Source organism: Podarcis bocagei (assembly GCF_964188305.1).
Source record: "Podarcis bocagei genome assembly, chromosome: 13".
NCBI lineage: Eukaryota > Metazoa > Chordata > Lepidosauria > Squamata > Lacertidae > Podarcis > Podarcis bocagei.
The window spans coordinates 52,799,415-52,820,623 of NC_138138.1; the positions used below are offsets into that span (position 1 = coordinate 52,799,415).

Below are 21,209 nucleotides of genomic sequence, written 5' to 3' on the forward strand. Positions count from 1 at the left end.
TACACCAGAATCCAGCATCGCCCATGACTGAGAACTTTGTAGCAACAACATCATATAATATAAAAATTTGCCTCACCCTCTCATCACCATCCTCTTACATCTATGATCCTTGGATCCAAAAGGAGTGAAAAAGTGAAACAAAGAACCCAAAATCAGTGTGCTAATTTCCACCCTTTTAATGTCTGGTCCCCATGTCCCCTCACCCCAGCCTCCCATCTAAATCCGTCGGTGCCGGTAATTCGGAATACCAATATAGATAAAATATTCCACGTTTTATCTTTAGAATGAGAAAGGCTTGCTTGCAAATTTATTTCGCTGTGGAACTTATTTCACCTGCCTACCAAGGCTGAACCCGACAACCCTTCTTCAATATAGTCATTTAGAAAAGCAGCACACAATTTGGAAATGGAACGAAATATACAGTGGTACCTCTGGTTGCGAACGGGATCCGTTCCGGAGGCCCGTTCGCAACATGAAAAGAGCGCAATCCGCGGCGGCGCAGCTGCGTACCCGCGGGTTGCACTTCGCCGCTTCTGTGCATGCGCGTGACGTCATTTTGTGCTTCTGCGCATGCTCGAGCAGCGAAAACCGGAAGTAACCCTTTGCGGTACTCCCGGGTCGCCGCGGGACGTAACCTGAAAGAATGTAACATGAAGCGGACATAACATGAGTTATGACTGTAATGACCTGGGTTTCTCGCAATGCAGGGAGCTTGAAGATAATAACGCCTTTTCTCTCTGTCCTGTCTACTCACGTCTGACTGTTTCCCCCACCCCCAGGCTACCTCAGCAGGCTACAAAGGAATCGTGCCCATTGTGGGGAAAGGAACCTACAGCATGGCTTACGCTTCCCTCTGCCTCCCCGACGACATTGAAGCCCGCGGGGTCGCCTCCATCACAAACTACCACTACCGGGACGATGGGCTGAAGATATGGGCCGCCATAGAGAGGTGACGCCGCCAGGCCTTCCTGATGGGAGCCGAAAACACCTAGAGCAGCCTTTCTCAACCTGTGGGTCCCCAGGTGTTGTTGAACTACAACTCCCATCACCCCTAGCTAGCAAGGCCAGGGCTCAGGGATGATGGGAGTTGTAGTCCAACAACATCTGGGGACCCACAGGTTGAGAACTGCTGATCTTGAGGGAACCTGGTTGGGGGGTGGGGCAGCTGCCATCTTGGATCAATGCCTGGCAAGGCCTCCCAGTATGCACTTTGGAGCCAGTGTGGTGTAGTGGTTAAGAGCGGTGCACTCGTAATCTGGGGAACCGGGTTCACGTCTCCACTCCTCCACATGCAGCTGCTGGGTGACCTTGGGCCAGTCACACTTCTTTGAAGTCTCTTAGCCCCACTCACCTCACAGAGTGTTTGTTGTGGGGAAGGAAGGGAAAGGAGAATGTGAGCCGCTTTGAGACTCCTTCGGGTAGTGATAAATCATAGAATCATAGAATCATAGAGTTGGAAGAGACCACAAGGGCCATCGAGTCCAACCCCCTGCCAAGCAGGAAATAAAGCGGGATATCAAATCCAAACTCTTCTTTTCTTCTTCTTTCTTCATGTCCCAGGTTCGTGGCCAGCCTTGTCCGGTTCTACTACAAGAGTGACGACCGCGTCCAGAGCGACCCGGAACTCCAGGCCTGGATCCGAGAGATCTTCAAGGAAGCCTTCAGGAACAGGAAGACCTCCGGTGCCCCCTCGTCTCTGGAGACCATGGAGGAACTGACCAAGTTCTTGACAATGGTGATCTTCACCTGCTCAGCGCAACACGCTGCTGTCAACTCTGGCCAGGTGAGAGGCCACACTTACCGTATTTTTCGCTCTATAAGACGCACTCGACCATAAGACGCACCTAGTTTTTAGAGGAGAGAAAAAATATTCTGAATCAAATGTTGAAGAGGAAGGAGGAGGGAGGATCAAGCTAAGGCATCACAACAAGAGGCACTGCGCAGCTCTCCCTCTTGCTGTGCTGGCTTCTGGGATAGCTGCACAGCCTACATTCGCTCCATAAGACACACACACATTTCCCCTTACTTTTTAGGAGGGAAAAAGTGCGTCTTATAGAGCGAAAAATACGGTACCTTCCTGTCCTCATCCATGCAACTGACTCCCCTCTTGAGCAGCAAAGCATAGATTTGGCCTCTTCTTGGGAAAATGCAGAAGATTCCTTTTGTCTCTTGAAATACCCACGAGAGGGTGAGCTCCTGTTGTTTGGTCCCTACTCCTGCCAACCTAGCAGTTCGAAAGCACGTCAAATGCAAGTAGATAAATAGGTACTGCTCCGGTGGGAAGGTAAACGGCGTTTCTGTGCACTGCTGTGGTTCGCCAGAAGCGGCTGAGTCATGCTGGCCACATGACCCAGAAGCTGTACGCCGGCTCCCTTAGCCAATAAAGTGAGATGAGTGCCGCAACCCCGGAGTCAGCCACGACTGGACCCAATGGTCAGGGGTCCCTTTACCTTTACCTTTATATATATAAAATAAATGTTCATAACTGTACAAGGCTAACACATACATAAGTATATAAACCATGTGTCTGAAATGGTATCCTGAAGCCATTTTGACTCTCCCAAATTGACCTCAAATATTTCCTTGCAAGGAGGAAGGAAATGGGAAAAGCTTTCCAATTGTTTTTGGACTGTAGGGGCTTGCAGGTCCCTTTTCAAATGCAGCCTGGCAAGTATCTGTTAAGCTGAGCACACTATCAATATGCGTAGGTGTTATGTACTAAGCTTGGATCCTAGAACAATAGGCAGGTAGGATCCTAGAATGCAACAGCTGATTGGCTTGCAGGAAAAGACCAATCAGGCTCCAGGAGGGAAGCAGAATCAGCCAATCAGACGGGACTCATTGTGTAAATAATGTATATAAAAGCCTGAGGTTTGGGGGGCAATTCAATCACTGTTTACAAGCTGCAAGAAAGAGCATGAAATCACTACAGGACTCCAAGTATATTTCAGTAAGAGATTCAGGAACTAAGTATTTACCATCTCAAAGGAATGGCCAGGCAACCCAGAAAAGGCAATCAGATAAGGAATGATCAGGTATCCTGGCAGACAGGAGAGAAGCAACACACTCCAATTTCTGCTGCAGACCACCTCTTTCTGTGATGTATGTATGATGTTTTGGGGGTGGTCTTGTGCTACAGGGTGGGCAATTTCAAAAGTCTATATAAGGGCTTGCACACCAGTGTTCTGGGTTCCTCTCCTCCCTCCCTGCGTGGGGACCGTGGGGACCCTGTTGCAACAATTCCTTGAATAAAGATCAGGCTTACTAGCCGCTTTGCTTCTCAATATTCTCTGGTTGGCCTCTGTTATTTTCTCCTACCGAAAGAGAACCTACATAAGGACTCTCTATGGGCTCTTGGGTACCCCATAAGGGAAAAGGAGCAGTTTCTTCTTATAACAAATAGCAACCCCAGAGTCGGTCACGACTGGACCTAATGATCAGGGGTCCCTTTACCTTTACCTTTACCACTGTAGATGAAATCTGGGGACATTCCGGGGACGGAATTTGTCCGGGGACTTATTCGCAAATCCGGGGCCTGTTCCCGGGAAACAGGAACGTCTGGTAGCCCTGATTTAACTTGGTCCTTTGCTTGCCCACAGTATGACTATGGCGCATGGATCCCCAACAGCCCGCCCTCCATGAGGAGACCCCCACCCACCAAGAAGGGCACAGAGACCTTGGAGACCGTCCTGGAGACCCTCCCTAAGGTCAACACCACCTGCATCGCCCTCTGTTCCCTGTGGTTGCTAAGCAACGAGGCAGGAGACACGGTAAGGATTTGGAGGGAAGGAAGGACTCGGTTAGGTACCACATTTTCTGTGTAAAGAAACTTCGGGCCGGATCTCCTTTCCGGTTCCTTGCCAGCAATATTCTAGCTGTGATCGTGGCGTATAAAAATAACCTTTTCTTATCTTGTGGACTGTCCCCACAAAGGAGGATTGGATAAACAAATTAAGTGATTTTATAGGATTGGCCAAATTAACAGCAGCCGTAACCAGAATTTGAGGAAGGAATGGCAATGTTTTGAGGATTATATGAAAAAACACTGCTCCAAAGGTAATGTGTTGATATGCCTAGATTAAGTATGTAAAGACAAATCAATCTACAACAAAACTAACAATGGATAGATAATGATTAGTATGAAGACACAATGTAAAATAGACATTATTGTTTTAAAGAGGTCAAGTTGAGGTGGAGGGAAGCCACACGGGTGTATAGTTTTGTTTTTATTATTTTGATGAATACAGGTTTTGAAGTAGGAAATTTGTAATTGTAAAATTATGTATTTGTTATTGTCTTTTGTTTTTGTTTCTTTTTTTGTGAATAATAAAAACTTAATAATAATGATAATAAAAAGAAACTTAGGGCGAGATACACACCATATATTGAAAGCACATTCAATGCACCTTTAAAGCACATGACTTCCCCCAGATGATACAGAAAACTGTAGTTTGTTAAGGGTGCTGGGAATTGTAGCTCTGTGAGGGGAAAGCTCCATTTCCCAAGATTATTTGAGGGAAGTCATGTGCTTTAAATGTTAGTCAAATGTGTTCTGAATACAGTCGTACCTTGGAAGTTGAATGGAATCCGTTCCGGAAGTCCGTTCAACTTACAAAATATTCGGAAACCAAAGCACAGCTTCTGATTGGCTGCAGAAAGCTCCTGCAGCCAATCGGAAGCCACGGAAACTCCATCGGACGTTCGGCTTCCAAAAATAGTTCGCTAACCAGAACACTCACTTCCGGGTTTGCGACGTTCGGGAGCCAAAATGTTCGAGAACTAAGCTGTTCGACTTCCAAGGTATATGTTGTGGATCTGCCCTTAGCGCTCCATGTTGCTGCTAAGCTCTTGAATTTCAGTCTGAAAATGGAATTTTTGCAAAATTATTAGTCTATAAAACAATTTCTTCTTTGGAATTGAATACAGTGGTACCTCGGGTTACATACACTTCAGGTTACATACGCTTCAGGTTACAGACTCTGCTAACCCAGAAATAGTGCTTCAGGTTAAGAACTTTGCTTCAGGATGAGAACAGAAATCGTGATCCGGCGGCACAGCAGCAGAGGGAGGCCCCATTAGCTAAAGTGGTGCTTCAGGTTAAGAACAGTTTCAGGTTAAGTACGGACCTCCGAAACGAATTATGTACTTAACCCGAGGTACCACTGTAAATGCCACAAACAAAAGGTACACAAGAAAAAAAATGGATCAGAACCACAAACATTAAAATGCTTGTTTCAAAACTCCATGAAGAATAATATCAGGCAATACTATCGAAACTCTTATTTCCCCCACAATCATTATACATTTAATTTAATTGTTAATTAAAACAAATTATTGCGGGGAGAATAAGGGTTTCAACAGTATGTCTGGTGATTGCTTTAAATAAAGGTCCCTTACAAATTTGAATAATAGGATTGATAACTTTCAGATCTTACGAAGTCATAAAACACTCAAATCATTAACCCAAAGACACAAATCTATATATTTCTTATTAGCTCACATCGGGGGGGACTGCATTTAAGTACAGGAGGGAAACCTGTGCCCCTCCAGATGTTGTTAAACTCCAACTCCCATCATCTCCTAACCAGCATAGGCAGTGATCATGGATGATGGGAGTTGTAGTTAAGCAACATCTCATGAACCACCAGTTCAACATCCCTGCATTACAGCAGGCTACATTTGGCCTAGCATTCCCATTAAAAAACCAGACGAGGACAAAAACTTGACTTCGTTTTGAATATTTCCAAATGTGGGGGTGTCCAAGGAGTTTTACATTTGTGTTTTAGGATTGCGAATGTGAAAAGTTCACTGTAACATCAATGGGAGTTTGAGGCACGGTCTTCACCACTGATTTCTCCCGAATCTTTTCCAGAGACCTTTGGGCCACTATCCTGATGAACATTTCACTGAGGACGAGCCAAAGCGGCTCATTGTGGACTTCCAGAACGACCTGGCTAAGATTTCTGAGGAAATCAACGAGAGGAACAAGTCGTTAACCCTCCCCTACAACTACTTGAACCCGCCTCAGATCGAGAACAGCATCTCGATTTAGGTTTCGGGTGTGTTTAGCAATGTCAGCCTGACCTGCATTACAAAGTCGGTCCATCTTGTAACAACGCTAAGCTATATTACGAGTTGATTCCTCTCAATAGTTCTTCTCCGGCTCAGAATGTAAAACGAGACACTGCAAGATCCCCTGTCTTCTGTATGTAGTGCACTAGGCATGTAGATGTTCGTCAGTGTTTAAGATTTTTCCTCCCACCGAACTCCTCTCTGGCTAATGTGAAGTTACATAAACTGAAAGGCACCTTCAGACTTTTTTTAACGGTAATTTTCGTTGAGACCCTCTTGTTGATTCTGTGAACTAAGGCTGCATCCACACCCCATAAATCTAATGGAACTTACAATCTTTACATTTATAGGATTGCTTGCAAGTGATCATAGAGTGCCCTCTCTATTCAGTCGATTGCTTGCTACCAATGTGCCTACTGCTCCCTGTTCATGTCTAGAAAACCCTCTTTACCTATTTCAAGGTAACTGACCAAATAGTGATCTCTTTGGCATCTGAAGAGAGGGCGTTCCACAGGGTGGGCGCCACCACCAAGAAGGCCCTCTGCCTGGTTCCCTGCAACCTCACTTCTCGCAGACTGACCATTAGGTCCAGTCGTGACCGACTCTGGGGTTGCGGTGCTCATCTCGTTTTATTGGCCAAGGGAGCCGGCGTACAGCTTCTGGGTCATGTGGCCAGCATGACTAAGCCGCTTCTGGCGAACCAGAGCAGCACACGGAAACGCCGTTTACCTTCCCTATTTATCTACTTGCACTTTTGATGTGCTTTCGATCTGCTAGGTTGGCAGGAGCAGGGACTGAGCAACGGGAGCTCACCCCGTCGCGGGGATTCGAACCGCCGACCTTCTGATCAGCAAGTCCTAGGCTCTGTGGTTTAACCCACAGCGCCACCCACGTCCCGACAGTTTGGGGAAGAGGGGCAATTAAAATGTGCAAGGGGCTTTGTCCTGTGCCTGATGCTGGGAACTACAATTCTTAGTGGAGACAATACAAAAAGGCACATTCATGTCTGTTCCAGCATCATAACTTAGGGGAGAACTTTCAGACAGCAGATGAGCTTTACCCCAGAAGTCCTCCAAGAAAGCTGTTAAATGCCAAACTGAGCCGAGCCGATTCTGCCATGAGTTGGGGATAGTCGTCCTGGCTGTGAATGCTTAAACGACTCTAGGAACTAGGCCCATCAAGAGCAAGTCATTGTAGACCAGGGGTCAGCAAAGTTTTTGTGGCTTGGGCCTGTTCACGGTCCTGAAGATGCTGTAGTGGGCCGGAGTGTGCATGCGCATGTGCAAACATGATTTCCAGCGCTCCTTCCAGTGCGGCAGGGGTCCATGGGCCTTAGGTTGCCAATCCCTGTTGTAAGACAGTCCACCACAGCATAGCTGTCAACCGTCCCTTATTTGGCGGGAAAGTCCCTTATCCCAGCGCTGTGTCCCGCTGCTGTCCCTTATTGATGATGTCCCTTAAATTTCCCGGGTTTCATGCTTGCCCGGCTCGGGAGGGAAGCAGCAGCTTGAGGTCCTCTGCCGCGCGAGAGAGAGCACGCTGGCGCCGTCGTTCTGGCGCAAGGAGTTCCATTGGCCCTTCCCCACCCGAGAGAGGGGGGAGGGAGAGAGACTCTCGCCCGCGAGCCCAGAGGCGGCAGCTGTGGTGGCAGCTGAGGAGGTGGCGTGAGGGAGGAAGAAGAGGAGGGGATGGGGAGGAACGCAGAAGGGCAGCCGCCGCCGCGCCGCAACCGCCTCATGCCGGATTGACAGCATCTGTCAATCCTACCAATGTATGTAACTCTTTACAATAGCAAAATCCCTTATTTGGGCTGCTGATCCCTTATTTTTGAGGCTGCTGGTCCCTTATTTTCAAATCTGTAAGTTGACAGCTATGCACCAGAGCAGCACACTCACTTTCCTCTCAGATTTTCAGGCGCCTGGTGACTGGCCACAATGGCTATGCTCTGCTTCCACAGTAACTCTTCTGAATACCAGTTGCTGGAAACCACAGGAGGGGAGAGTATTGCGTGGTTCCCGCCTCCCCCCAGTAGAACCGGAGCAGCTGAGCGGCAAAAGAGGGAGATCCCTGGTCGCGCCTGCATTAAATAGCGCAGGCCACACCCCCTAGGCCAGCCGATTGGCTGGCCAAGAGATGACACGGCCGAGGATTCCCTCAATCGCGCAGAGGCTGAGAGCCAGCCCCCACGCGCATGGTGGGGGCGTGAAGCCCGCAACACCACCTCCTTTCTAGGTCGGAAGTGACTTTATTGTGCTCAAATCCCATAGCTGTCAAATTACAGATTTGAAAATAAGAGATCAGCAGCCAAAATAAGGGATTTTCCAAGCACAGCTATGTTCAACTTCTGAGCCCCTCCGAGCCAAAGGCAGAAAGCCCAGCCAGCAGCCAAACGAAGCCTCAATCGGTGGTTCCCACAGCGCAGCAACCCGGCAAAGGGGATGCAGCAAGGAAAACCACCGTCGCCTCTCCGCTGGGAAGCGCTGAGCAAAGGCGAGTCCCCAGGCAACACGGCCGATTTGATTGGCACAAGGCATGCAAGCTCCACCCCCCCAGTCGTTCTCAGACTCCTTATTGGGTGAGCAACGCAGCCAAGCAACACAGTTGGAGCCTCCCTCCTCCCTGGCCAGCAGGGAGGGAGGGAGAGGAGCTGCTTCCTTTGAAACCCAGGAAATTTAAGGGACATCATCAATAAGGGACAGCAGCGGGACACAGTGCTGGGATAAGGGACTTTCCCGCCAAATAAAGGATAGTTGACAGCTATGTCGAATCCTGCTTGCGGGTTTTCCAGAGGCCTCTGGGTGGCCCCTGCGATAACAGGATGCTGGACCAAACGGTGGCATCAGCCTGATCCCAGAAGGCTCTTCTCATGTTCTTAATGTACAATCTTTTGGCCTCAATGTTAACTTTCACAGGCTCTTCAAATAGCCCAGTTGGTTAGAGCGTGGTGCTGATAACGCCGAGGTCGCAGGTTCGATTCCCCATAAGGGACAGCTGCATATTCCTGCATCTGCAGGGGGTTGGTCTAGATGATCTGCAGGGTCCCTTCCAACTCTGATCTACGATTCTATGGTATGTGACTCAATAAATAAAATAAGTGTACAAACACAGTTCTCTGCATACTGAACCCAAATGAAAATGAGGTGCATCCTTTCGGATTGGGGCAAGATTGCCGTCGTGATTTCAGGGCCCAGTTGTAAAGAGTCCAGGACACATTCCAGATTTAAAGCGAAACAGCCCCATGCAATTTAAGAGAAGCTTGTCATTGTTTCCTCTTCTTTAGAAAAAATCAATATAATAATTAACCATTAACCTGTAAGTGAAGGATTTGCATCTTACGATACAATAATCTTTATTGTCATTGTCCCATACAGAACAACGAAATTGAAAAAATCTACATCAGACATTCAAAAGCCAACAAGCCTGCTATCCCAGCTATCCCAGCTATCCCAGCCCCCTAAAAAATCTGATACTGCATAATTAAATACAATATACTCCCACAGAGACTACCTTACACTGCGTTTAAAACCAAAATCGCATTTGGATAGAAACTGTTTCTCAGGCGGCTAGTCCTAGTCTTTATAACCCTGTACCTTCTTCCAGAAGGCAGAAGCTGAAAGAGATCATTTCCGGGGTGCGCACTATCCTGCGCTATCTCTGCAGCTTTCTTTTGACACCTGGAAGCATAGATTTGATCCAAGGTGGGAAGAGTGCACCCAATTATTCTCTCCGCAGTCTTTACAACCCTGGACAGCGTTGTTTTTTCCATGGCCGTGCAGCTCCCAAACCACACACAGAGACCATAAGTTAATATACATATACCCTGGGTTCACAGAGGCCATTTCCATTCTTTGTCACTCCCTGTGTTGACAGAGAAATCGAGGCACTCCTAGTCACATGAGCTTTGGATGAATCAAAACCAAGCCGTGTGTGGAAATAGGGCTCAGCGCCCTAATTAACGATTAGGAGCAGGAGTAGTTAAGATGAAATCGTGCTGTGGGAGGCAGCAGAACAGCTAGGTTGGGTTGAGTGAGCCAGGCCACACATGAATCACAGCAACCTTTCCCAACCTGGTATCCCTCCAAGTTTGCTGGAATACAACTCCCACCAGTACCAGACAGAGCCATAGTCTGAAAAATAAGGAGGACACCTGGCTAGGACTGTCATTACAGAGATGGTGCATCCATCCATCCATGGTCAGAGGCAACTTAGGAAAAAAACAAATTGACCTCGCAGACCTGATTAGAAAGCAGGTATGCGAGTGGCGCTGTGGGTTAAACCACAGAGCCTAGGACTTGCCGATCAGAAGGTCGGCAGTTCAAATCCCCGCGACAGGGTGAGCTCCCGTTGCTCGGTCCCTGCTCCTGCCAACCTAGCAGTTCGAAAGCACGTCAAAGTGCAAGTAGATAAATAGGTACCGCTCCGGTGGGAAGGTAAACGGCATTTCCGTGTGCTGGTCTGGTTCGCCAGAAGCGGCTTAGTCCTGCTGGCCACATGACCCGGAAGCTGTACGCCGGCTCCCTCGGCCAGTAAAGCGAGATGAGCGCCGCAACCCCAGAGTCGGCCACGACTGGACCTAATGGTCAGGGGTCCCTTTACCCTTTACCTTTATGGGAATGCGTGTCTGAATGGTTCCACACTTGTGGGAAACAAGTACAGTCGTACCTTGGAAGTCGAACGCATCCATTCCGGAAGTTCGTTCGACGTCCAAAATGTTCGGAAACCAAAGCGCAGCTTCGGATTGGCTGCAGGAAGCTCCTGCAGCCAATCGGAAGCCCCGTCGGATGTTTGGCTTCCAAAAATCGTTCGCAAAGCAGAACAGTCACTTCCAGGTTTTGATCGTTTGGAGCCAATTTGTTCGGGATCCAAGACGTTCAAGATCCAAGGTACGACTGTACAGGCAACTCCCCACTTAGGCACGGGTTGTGATCTGAGGCACCGCATGTTTAAGTGAAATTGTGTATATTGAGAACACCATTCAAATAACCAAAAAGCCACCAAACTCCACCACAGTCTCTCATCCTCCTTGCTCAAATTCCCAAGTCTTCACTGGTCTCAAAGGTTGGTGCAAAGACTCCTGAGGTTGCACTTGCAAAAGCTTGTGGGATTGTTAGATACTATTTTTGCACCGTTTTTGCACTCTTTCAGGGCTGTTTCCCCCCTTTCATGCCACTTCCAGGTTTGCAGCATGCCTGCAACGGATGAAAATGGGGAGTTGCCTGTATTCCAAGGAGTCGTCTAGGCTAGCTTGACAGGCAAGCTTTCCCTCCAACCGCAGAAACTGAGCAGGAACTCACCTGCTACATCACCCTCCATAGCCACCAGGTGGCGCCACTACTCCCCCTCTGACTACATGGCTCTTTCTCGTGTTTTCCAAATTGCTTAAAATTTGGGTATAGAGAGAGAAATGTCTCCCATTCCTGGCAAATGAACCCAGAGCAGGGACTCTTGGGGTATGCTCAGTTTGCTGAACGTACAGTGGTGCCCCGCAAGACGAATGCCTCGCAAGATGGAAAACCCGCTAGACGAAAGGGTTTTCTGTTTTGGAGGTGCTTCGCAAAACGAATTTCCTATGGGCTTGCTTCGCAAGATGAAAATGTCTTGCGAGTTCCTGCGGGGTTTCCCCCCCCCTTTTCCCAAGCCGCTAAGCCGCTTATCAGCTGATCCTAAGCCGCTAAGCCGCTTAACAGCTGATCCGCTAAGCCGCTTATCAGCTGTCAGGGGTTCAGAGACAGAGGCACAGGTGAGGGGGGAGACGGAGAGCGATGGGGAAGAATCACAGGACAGTGAGGAAGAGGATGACAATGACTTGAGGTCTTCCATGAGTCTCTCAAGTGAATCGGAGGATTCCCAGAAGGGGGCGTCCCTAGTCAGGCCAAGGGGGATCACAGGGGGGACCTGCCAGGAGCAGGGAAGCAGCAGGGAAACCCCGAGTGGGAGTGGGAGATCGGGGCCGGCTTCCCAGCAGGAACGAAGTGAAGAGAGTGGAGTTCCCAGTGTGACACACGGAGCGGAGCAGGAAGGAGACAGGGGAAGGAGATCTGGGGAGAACGTCCTGCCGGAAGAGGCGGAGAGTAGTACAGGGAGTAGTGTAAGTGTCAAGAGGAAGGTCAGGGGTAGCGAACGCGCGCCAAGTTCAAATGTGGAGGCACGCGGAAATGGAGAAAGCCCGGAGGAGGAGCCTGGCCCCAAAGCACGAAGGAGGGGGGAACAGGCATCTGAGGAATCCGCTTCAGGAGAGAGCAGAAGGGAAGGAACCCAGGGGGGCAGAAAGACCCTGCGGAAAAGGAAAGACAGGAAGAGGTGGACTAGCACAAGCCTCTTAAGCTGGTGTAGGGGCGGGACCGATTCAGAGGGGACTTAAAACGTCTAGGCTAAGAGACGCGGGGCTGCACGCCTCGGGTGTGGAACCAATAATGAACTGCAATAAACATCCTTGTATATAAGAAGAACCTGGCGTTGGTCTTTTGTGAGCTGAGACCTGAGGCAGCCCTGACATCAGCTGATCCGCTAAGCCTGCTAAGCCGCTAATAGCGCTAATCCGCTAAGCGCTAATGGGCTTGCTTCGCAAGACGAAAAAACCGCAAGACAACGAGACTCACAGAACGGATTCTTTTTGTCTTGCGAGGCACCACTGTACAGTAGCCCGAGAAAGAGTATGTACTGAGGCCAAGTTATCTTTCCACAATGGCCAACATTGATGCCAAAATCCAGCATCACCTGAGCTTTGCGAGTGCGGCTTTTTCCTGATTGAAGTGCAGAGTGTTTGAGGACCGGGACATTCGCAGGGAAACCAAAATGCTCGTTTTCAAAGCTATTGTACTACCAACCTTCCTGTACGCTTGTGAAACATGGACCACTCATAAACACCATCTCTAACTCCTCGAAAGATTCCATCAACGGCATCTCTGAAAATTTTTACACATCAGTTGGGAAGACAGGCAGACAAATGTTAGTGTAGTGGAAGAAGCAAAGATCACCAGTGTCGAAGCGATGATTCTTCAACATCAACTTCGTTGGACTGGTCATGTTGTGCGGATGCCTGATGATCGTCTTCCAAAGCAACTAATCTATTCCGAACTTTAAAATGGAAAGCGTAATGCTGGTGGTCAACAAAAGAGGTTTAAAGACTGTTTCAATGCAAATCTTAAAAAATGTAGTATAAACACTGACAACTGGGAAACACTTGCCTGCGAGTGCTGCAGCTGGAGAACAGCCTTGACCAAAGGTGTCCTGGGCTTTGAAGACACTCAAACTCAGAACGAAAGGGAGAAACGTGCTAAGAGGAAAGCACGCTTGCCAAATCCACACCGTGATCAACTCCTGCCCGGAAACCAATGCCCCCACTGTGGAAGGACGTGTGGATCCAGAATTGGCCTCGCCGGTCACTTACGGACTCATTGTTAAAACCGTGTTTATGGAAGACAATCTTACTCGGCTACAAGTGATCGCCAAAGAAGAAGACTAACCACAACGGCTACATTCTCCCTCCATTGTCAGAAGCAGTAAATTGTGCATTATCGGGATTTCAAAGGCAGAATTGATGTCGGGGGGGGGGGGGATTTCCGGAAGGCAAGTCAATTGAAAAATCGTGTTTTGGGGGTGCTCTGTCTTAAGAAAAGCTCAACAACTTTCGGGTCTTCCTGAAAACAGCTCTACAGGTTGGGTGGTTTCCTAAATAAAATCTCCTCCTAAAAAAAGCTCAACAGGGGTGTCCTGGTTCTTACTTTTTGAAACATGGCAACCCTAGAATGTTATTGTTGTTGTCGTTTAGTCATTTAGTCGTGTCCGACTCATCATGACCCCCTGGACCAGAGCACGCCAGGCACTTCTGTCTTCCACTGCCTCCCACAGTTTGGTCAGACTCATGCTAGTAGCTTCGAGAACACTGTCCAACCATCTCATCCTCTGTCGTCCCCTTCTCCTTGTGCCCTCCATCTTTCCCAACATCAGGGTCTTTTCCAGGGAGTCTTCTCTTCTCATGAGGTGGCCAAAGTATTGGAGCCTCAGCTTCAGGATCTGTCCTTCCAGTGAGCACTCAGGGCTGATTTCCTTCAGAATGGAGAGGTTGGATCTTCTTGCAGTCCATGGGACTCTCAAGAGTCTCCTCCAGCACCAGAATTCAAAAGCATCCATTCTTCGGCGATCAGCCTTCTTTATGGTCCAGCTCTCACTTCACGGATCACTGCCTTGCCGTGGCGAAGGGGCTTGAATAACTCAGAGAAGCTATGAGCCATGCCGTGCAGGGCCACCCAAGATGGACAGGTCATAGTGGAGAGTTTTGACCAAACGTGATCCACCTGGAGCAGGAACCGGCAAGCCACTCCAGTATCCCTGCCAAGAAAACCCCATGGACAAAGACAACCCTAGGATAGCCATCTTCAAATATCAAATTGCAAGAAAAGAGATTCAGACTAAACATTAGGAGGAACTTCTCTGATGGTAGGAGCTGTTCGATAGTGGAGCGGACTCTCTGGAAAGGTGGCGAATTCTCCTCTATTGGAGTTTTCAAAACAAGGTTTGGGTTGCTGTTTGTAGGGGGTCGTACGAGGTGACATTTGACGGCACCTTCCAACTTTACAGTTCTGTGACAGCAACAGCGGCAATCATGTGAAAATGTATTGCACTATTCATTTTGCTCTTGCTGCGCTCATCTAAGCCAGCAAGTTTCATGCAACAAGTTGCTCGTGTGTGTTTACAGGGATGTGAGGGAGTGCGCAATGAGGCAGAAAGTTATGAAACAGTTACACAATCAGCCGGTGCGTTGGTCTTTCTGCATTTCGTTCTGGGAGCAAATCTCTCTTATTGTCGCCACCGAGCCCAGAAGTGGTCACAGCAGAACTTTTGCAGCCGAGACCCGGGGAATCCGATCTAAGCCACACCCTTCCCATCACAGCAGCTTCTGCCTGTGGCCTAAACGGCTTTGGAGGAAGGTTGAGAGAGGAGGCGGGGTATTTGTGGGTGCAACAGCCCTCGAGGAGGAGCAGGCGAGGCTGTTCATACCTGCCTCGGCACCGGCACCGCACAAACCCCGTGCAATCGGAGCCTCGTCTCACCTCTTCCCAAATGGCTGCTTACAAGGTCCAGGTGGCCACCGGAGACATCCTGTTGGCTGGCACCTACAGCAGCGTCTCCATCACCCTGGTGGGGGCTCGCGGGGAGAGCTCCAAGCATCGCCTGGACCACCAGGGCAGAGATTTTGTCCGTGGGGCTGTGAGTACCAAGAACGAAGAGGATCAGGGCTGGGGGGGGGGTTAAGGTGGCAAACTGGGCGTCCTCTCAGGGGGCATCTCAGGTGAACGCTCCTCACTGCCCGTGGGGCGGGGTAAATGGGCAAGTGGTTGCTTCTTGTTTTGGGGTGACATATGCTGTCGCTTCTAGGTCTCAACGGGAGAAGGTTGTAGGAAAGAAACTGCAAACGCCATGCTTGGGGGAGACTTGGCCAAAGTGTCATTTGGTGGAGGGAGTGTGATGTCAAACTGTTGGGGAGTCGCGGCGCCTGCTGGGGCTGCCGTGACCGATATGGGAGAGACATGTTTTGTTGCAGCTGGGGCAGGCGAAGGTGTCCAGTTTCTTCTCTCGGCACTTTGCCCAGAGGTCATTCCTCTCCCAGTCACCGCTGTGGGTGTACAACCTGGCTGGTTGTCTCCTGTCGGTTGACTGAAGGGGATGCCCACACGGTGGGGGCTGATGTGGCCAGGCTCCAGGGCCCGTTTGCAGACGTCTTTGTAACACGGAGTTGGTCTGCCAAGGGGCCTGGTGCCTGAAGCCAGATCGCTGCAGTCTCACCAGCACCAGTAAACTTAGCAAGCAGTGGAAGTTTCTCTCTCTCTCTCTCTCTCTCCCTCCCTCCCTCCCTTTCTCCCTCCCTCTCTCCCTCCCTCCCACTCCCTCCCTCCTTCTCTCCCTCTCTCTCTCCCCCTCCCTCCCTCCCTCTCTCTCTCCCTCCCTCCTTCCCTCCCTCTCTCTCTTTCTCTCTCCCTCCCTCCCTTCCTTCCTCCCTCCCTTTCTTCCTCCCTCTCCCCCTCTCCCTCCCTCCCTCTCTCTCTTCCCTCCCTCCCACTCTCTCCCTCCCTCCCTCCCTTTCTCCTTCCCTCCCTCCCTTTCTCCTTCCCTCCCTCTCTCTCTTTTTCTCCCCCCTCCCTCCCTCCCTCTCTCACCCACCCTCCCTCCCTCCCTCCCTCCCTCTCTCTCTTCCCCTCCCTCCCTCTTCTTCCTCCCTCCCTCCCTCCCTCCCTTCCTTCCTTCATCTCTCTCTCTCACTCACTTTTTGCTAGGATCAACTGCCAAGCAGCACTGGCCAAGCCTCAAACCACCCAAACATCTTTAATTTTCCCATGATGTTCCTGACTCCGCCTTCATTGGCTCCCAGTACGTTTCCGAGCACACTTCAAAGTGTTGGTGCTGACCTTGAAAGCCCTAAACAGCTCAGGATACCTGAAGGAGCGTCTCCACCCCATCGTTCAGCCCAGACACTGAGGTCCAGCTCCGAGGGCCTTCTGGCGGTTCCCTCACTGCAAGAAGTGAGGTTAACAGGGAACCAAGCAGAGGGCCTTCTCGGTGGTGGCACTCACCATGTGGAACACCCTCCCATCAGATGTCAAGGAAATAAACAACTATCTAACGTCTAGAAGACATCTGAAGGCAGCCCTGTTTAGGGACGTTTTTAATGTCTGACGTTTTATTGTACTGTTAATCTTTTGTTGGAAGCCGCCCAGAGTGGCTGGGGGAACCCAGCCAGATGGGCAGGATATAAATAATAAATTATTATTATTATTATTATTATTATTATTATTATTATTATTATTATTACTACTACTACTACTACTATTTCAGGACTGCCAGGCATTTTGGGGGAAAGAAAATGGCCACTGGCCACAGCCTGAGTCAGCTTCTATGTTTCATAGCAGGATTGCCATTCTAGTACTGTAATAATTTTTTTAAAAAAAATAATATTTATTGAGATTTTACAAACATTAAAAAGTTTCAAAGTTTAGACTTAACAAATAAGAACAAAAAATAACCTTAAAAAAGAAAAAAAAGAAAAAAACTACAAAAGTACAAAAACAGAACACATGAAAAATACAAAATAGAAAACAGTTAACAAAAAGAAAAAAAGAAAAGAAAAAGATCAATAATTTCATATCTTATACTTCATTTACTAGTTTCCTGACCTCCTCACACCTCCCTTTTTGTATTCCAGTTCAGATATTTAATTCAGCAAATCCTTACCCTCTGTCATTTATCTTTACTCAGTATCTCAACCTATTATAACCATGTGTTTATAACCATTGTCAATCCATATTTACATATTCTTGATAATCTTTTTACCAATACCACTTAGTTTCCATCCGACATCATTTTAACATTCCTTAATTTTACAGTATTTCTGCAAATAGTCTTTAAATTTCTTCCAGTCTTCTTCCACCGACTCTTCTCCCTGGTCACGGATTCTGCCGGTCATTTCTGCCACTAGTACTGTAATAATTTTAAAAGAGAAAAGGACCAGTGTTGGCCCTGATGGAGCTTCTTGGGTCTCATAGACGCCCAGCATTGCACAGACTGTTCCTGCTGCCGCTACCACACCTGCCCTGGCAAGTTAACTTCTAGATTTGGCAATTAACATTATTGGCTGAAGTTGTGTCTGCAAGACTTAACAGCGTCCCTTTTGATGCAAGAATGTAAAAGCCCGAGGCACAACTTTCAAAAACTGGGGAGGGGGGGGGGCTAAATAAAAAATAACACCATCAGAAGAGCCCAGCTGTTGTATCTCAGGAGCCTAGTCCAGACTCCTGTTCTCACAGTGGCCAACAAGATGCCCCTCAAGGGAAGCCGCAAACGGGTCCTGAGTGCGAGAACACTCTGCCTTATAATTATAATAATAATTTTTATGCCTTACCCTCCTTTGCAATGAAGTCTTTGCCACAACACCTGCACACCCTGCCACTGAGCCTAAAACGCCACACACTTCTCAAGTATTAAGTCCTTCTTTCTCCCTGATTCCCTCGCTGTTTCCCCCTCCTCTGCCACCTCACCGGTATTAAATGTGAGGTTGTAAGCTCTGAGGGAGAAGGGACCGCACCGCTTGCTCCTTGTAAAAAGCCAGGCACATTGACCTTGTGGGACATCGAGCTCAGGAGTAAACCCTACAATAATAATAATAGTAATAGTAATAATAATAATAATAATAATAATAATAATAATAATAATAATTTACTATTTGTACCCTGTCCATCTGGCTGGGCTTCCCCAGCCACTCTGGGTGGCTACCAACAAAGATTAAAATACATTAAAATGTCACACATTAAAAACTTCCCTGAACAGGGCTGCCTTCAGATGTCTTCTAAACGTCAGATGGTTGTTTATTTCCTTGACATCTGATGGGAGGGCGTTCCACAGGGCGGGCGCCACCACCGAGAAGGCCCTCTGCCTGGTTCCCTGTAGCTTTGCTTCTCGCAATGAGGGAACCGCCAGAAGGCCCTCGGAGCTGGACCTCAGTGTCCGGGCAGAACGATGGGGGTGGAGGTGCTCCTTCAGGTATACTGGACCGAGGCCATTTAGGGCTTTAAAGGTCAACACCAACACTTTGAATTGTGCTCGGAAACGTACTGGGAACCAATGTAGGTCTTTCAAGGCCAGTGTTATGTGGTCTCGGTGGCCGCTCCCAGTCACCAGTCTAGCTGCTGCATTCTAGATTAATTGAAGCTTCCATGTCACCTTCAAAGTTAGCCCCACGTAGAGCGCATTGCAGCAGTCCAAGCGAGAGATAACCAGAGCATGCGCCACTCTGGCGAGACTGTCTGCGGGCAAATAGGGTCTCATCCTGCGTACCAGATGGAGTTGGTAAGCAGCTGCCCTGGACACAGAACTGACCTGCGCCTCCATGGACAGCTGCGAGTCCAGAATGACTCCCAGGCTGCACACCTGGTCCTTCAGGGGCACAGTTGCCCCATTCAGGACCAGGGAATCCTCCACACCTGCCCACCCCCTGTCCCCCCAAAACAGTACTTCTGTCTTGTCAGGATTCAACCTCAATCCATTAGCCATCATCGATCCTCCAACCGCCTCCAGGCACTCACACAGGGCCTTCACCGCCTTCACTGGTTCTGATTTGAAAGTGAGGTAGAGCTATCCAACTCTCTCTCTCTCCAGAACCCCTAAAGATTTTCCTTGGGTGGTTATTAGACTGGGAGAGGGTGCTGCAGAAATGGGTGGTCTTTTGTGACTTCTAGGCCACCAACGGGTAACTCAGCTTATGCATGCGTGGGCTGTAAGAAAATAAGAAGAAGAAAATAAGTAAGAGAATGGATCAGGCCAAAGTCCATCTCGGCCAGCATCCAACCAGCAAGCAGGATCCGATCATGAGAGCAAAACTCGTGGCCAGTAGCCACCGGCAGCTCTCTCCTCCTCCATGAATTTGCCTCATCCTCTTTTCAAGCCATCTAGGCTGGTGGCAGGGAGTTCCACAGTCGACGTGGGCGGAGGAGGACTTCATCTGTCCCAAATCTTCCGACCACAAATTCAGTGGCCTCGTTTGCAAGGGCTGGCCTACATAGCGTAAGGAAGAGCTGTTGACCAACTTCTCGTCCTCACGTGTCCTTTCCCAAATGGGCCGGGATGCTCTTTGCTCTAGATTACGGTTAAGGGTATTTGCCACAAGACCAGGAGGAGGAGGAGGAGACACAGAAGATCCCAGGAAGAGATAAATTAGCTGGCTTGGAGATGTACACAGGATCTGGTCCAGGACATTCTGGCACCTGAGGAGAACCAGGGAACAGCGTCCCCCGCCAATTGAGTGGGACGGAGGTGATGGTGTGGAAGGAATTCTGCTTCCACTGAAAAACTAAGTACAAAACCAGATTTCTAAACACAATTCCAGTACACACTACTCCAGGGGTCAGCAAACTTTTTCAGCAGGGGGCCGGTCCACTGTCCCTCAGACCTTGTGGGGGGTCGGACTGTATTTTTTTTGGGGGGGGGGATGAACGAATTCCTATGCCCCACAAATAACCCAGAGATGCATTTTAAATAAAAGAACACATTCTACTTATGTAAAAACACACTGATTCCGGGACCGTCCGCAGGCCGGATTTAGAAGGCGATTGGGCTGGATCCGGCCCCCGGGCCTTCATTTGCCTACCCATGCACTACTCTGTAGCCCACACACAATGAAATGTGGCGTTTTGGGCCCTTAGTGGCCCACCAGGTTTGTTTGTTTAACTTGTATACTTCACCACAGTTTAAGGGAGATGTTGACAACTTGGGACCGATCAAGGTAATCAAGGGCCTAGGAACCAAGCAGGAAAGAAAGGATTCGCTCATTCATTCGATTTAGCCAAATTCCTGCTTTCCAAAACCAGTACAGTGGTACCTCGGTTTTTGAGCGCCTTGGAAGCTGAACGTTTCTGTTTTCGAACACCGAAAACCCAGAAGTAATTGCTTCCGTTTTCAAAACCAGAGGCCTTTCTCCTGGGCATAGTCGGCCAATTGGTGCCAAAGAAGAACAGAACTTTTTTTATGTATGCCACAACAGCAGCAAGAATACTCATTGCAAAGTATTGGAAGACACAAGATCTACCCACTCTGGAAGAATGGCAGATGAAGGTGATGCACTACATGGAATTGGCAGAAATGACTGGCAGAATCCGAGACCAGGGAGAAGAGTCGGTGAAAGAAGATTGGAAGAAATTCAAAGACTATTTACAGAAATATTGTAAAATTAATGTATGTTAGAATGATGTTGGATAGAAATTACCGCAAGTGGTTTCCAGCTGCAATGCTTTAAGAGGCATGAAAAAAAAAGTTTATAAATGGGTAAAAGCTTAATGGCAAGGATTTGCTGAACTAACAAATTGAAGTGGAATACAAAAAAGGGAGGTATGAGGAGGTCTGGGGAAATAAGTGTAAGAAAAATATGCAATGGAAAATTAAGGTGTTTTTAACTGTTTTTATTTTGTATTTTTTCTTGTATTTTTTTTTTCATTTTTACTGTAATATCTTAAAAATTTTAATAAATATCTTATAAAGTAATTGCTTCCGTTTTCAAACGTGCCTCAGCAGTCGAACAGCTTCCACGGCGTGTTGTTTTTTATTTTTCCCATTAAACTTGCAGGCTGCCCTTTGCCCCTCAGTTTTCAAAC

General features: G+C 48.5%; 2 protein-coding genes across 2 annotated transcripts in view; both read left to right on the forward strand.

The window, feature by feature from the left end:
- The window catches only part of LOC308572027 (polyunsaturated fatty acid lipoxygenase ALOX15B-like), a 46,667-nt gene extending 40,260 nt beyond the window's left edge, over positions 1–6,407 (forward strand). The window contains exons 13-16 of the mRNA XM_081167802.1: positions 780–949; positions 1,561–1,783; positions 3,600–3,770; positions 5,873–6,407. Coding sequence (XP_081023928.1) covers positions 780–949; positions 1,561–1,783; positions 3,600–3,770; positions 5,873–6,052 — 744 coding nt within the window. The 3' untranslated portion in view covers positions 6,053–6,407. The remainder of the gene's footprint in view (positions 1–779; positions 950–1,560; positions 1,784–3,599; positions 3,771–5,872) is intronic.
- An 8,495-nt stretch (positions 6,408–14,902) lies between these two features.
- The window catches only part of LOC308572055 (hydroperoxide isomerase ALOXE3-like), a 35,080-nt gene continuing 28,773 nt past the window's right edge, over positions 14,903–21,209 (forward strand). Inside the window, exon 1 of the mRNA XM_081167875.1 lies at positions 14,903–15,282. Coding sequence (XP_081024001.1) covers positions 15,136–15,282 — 147 coding nt within the window. The 5' untranslated portion in view covers positions 14,903–15,135. The remainder of the gene's footprint in view (positions 15,283–21,209) is intronic.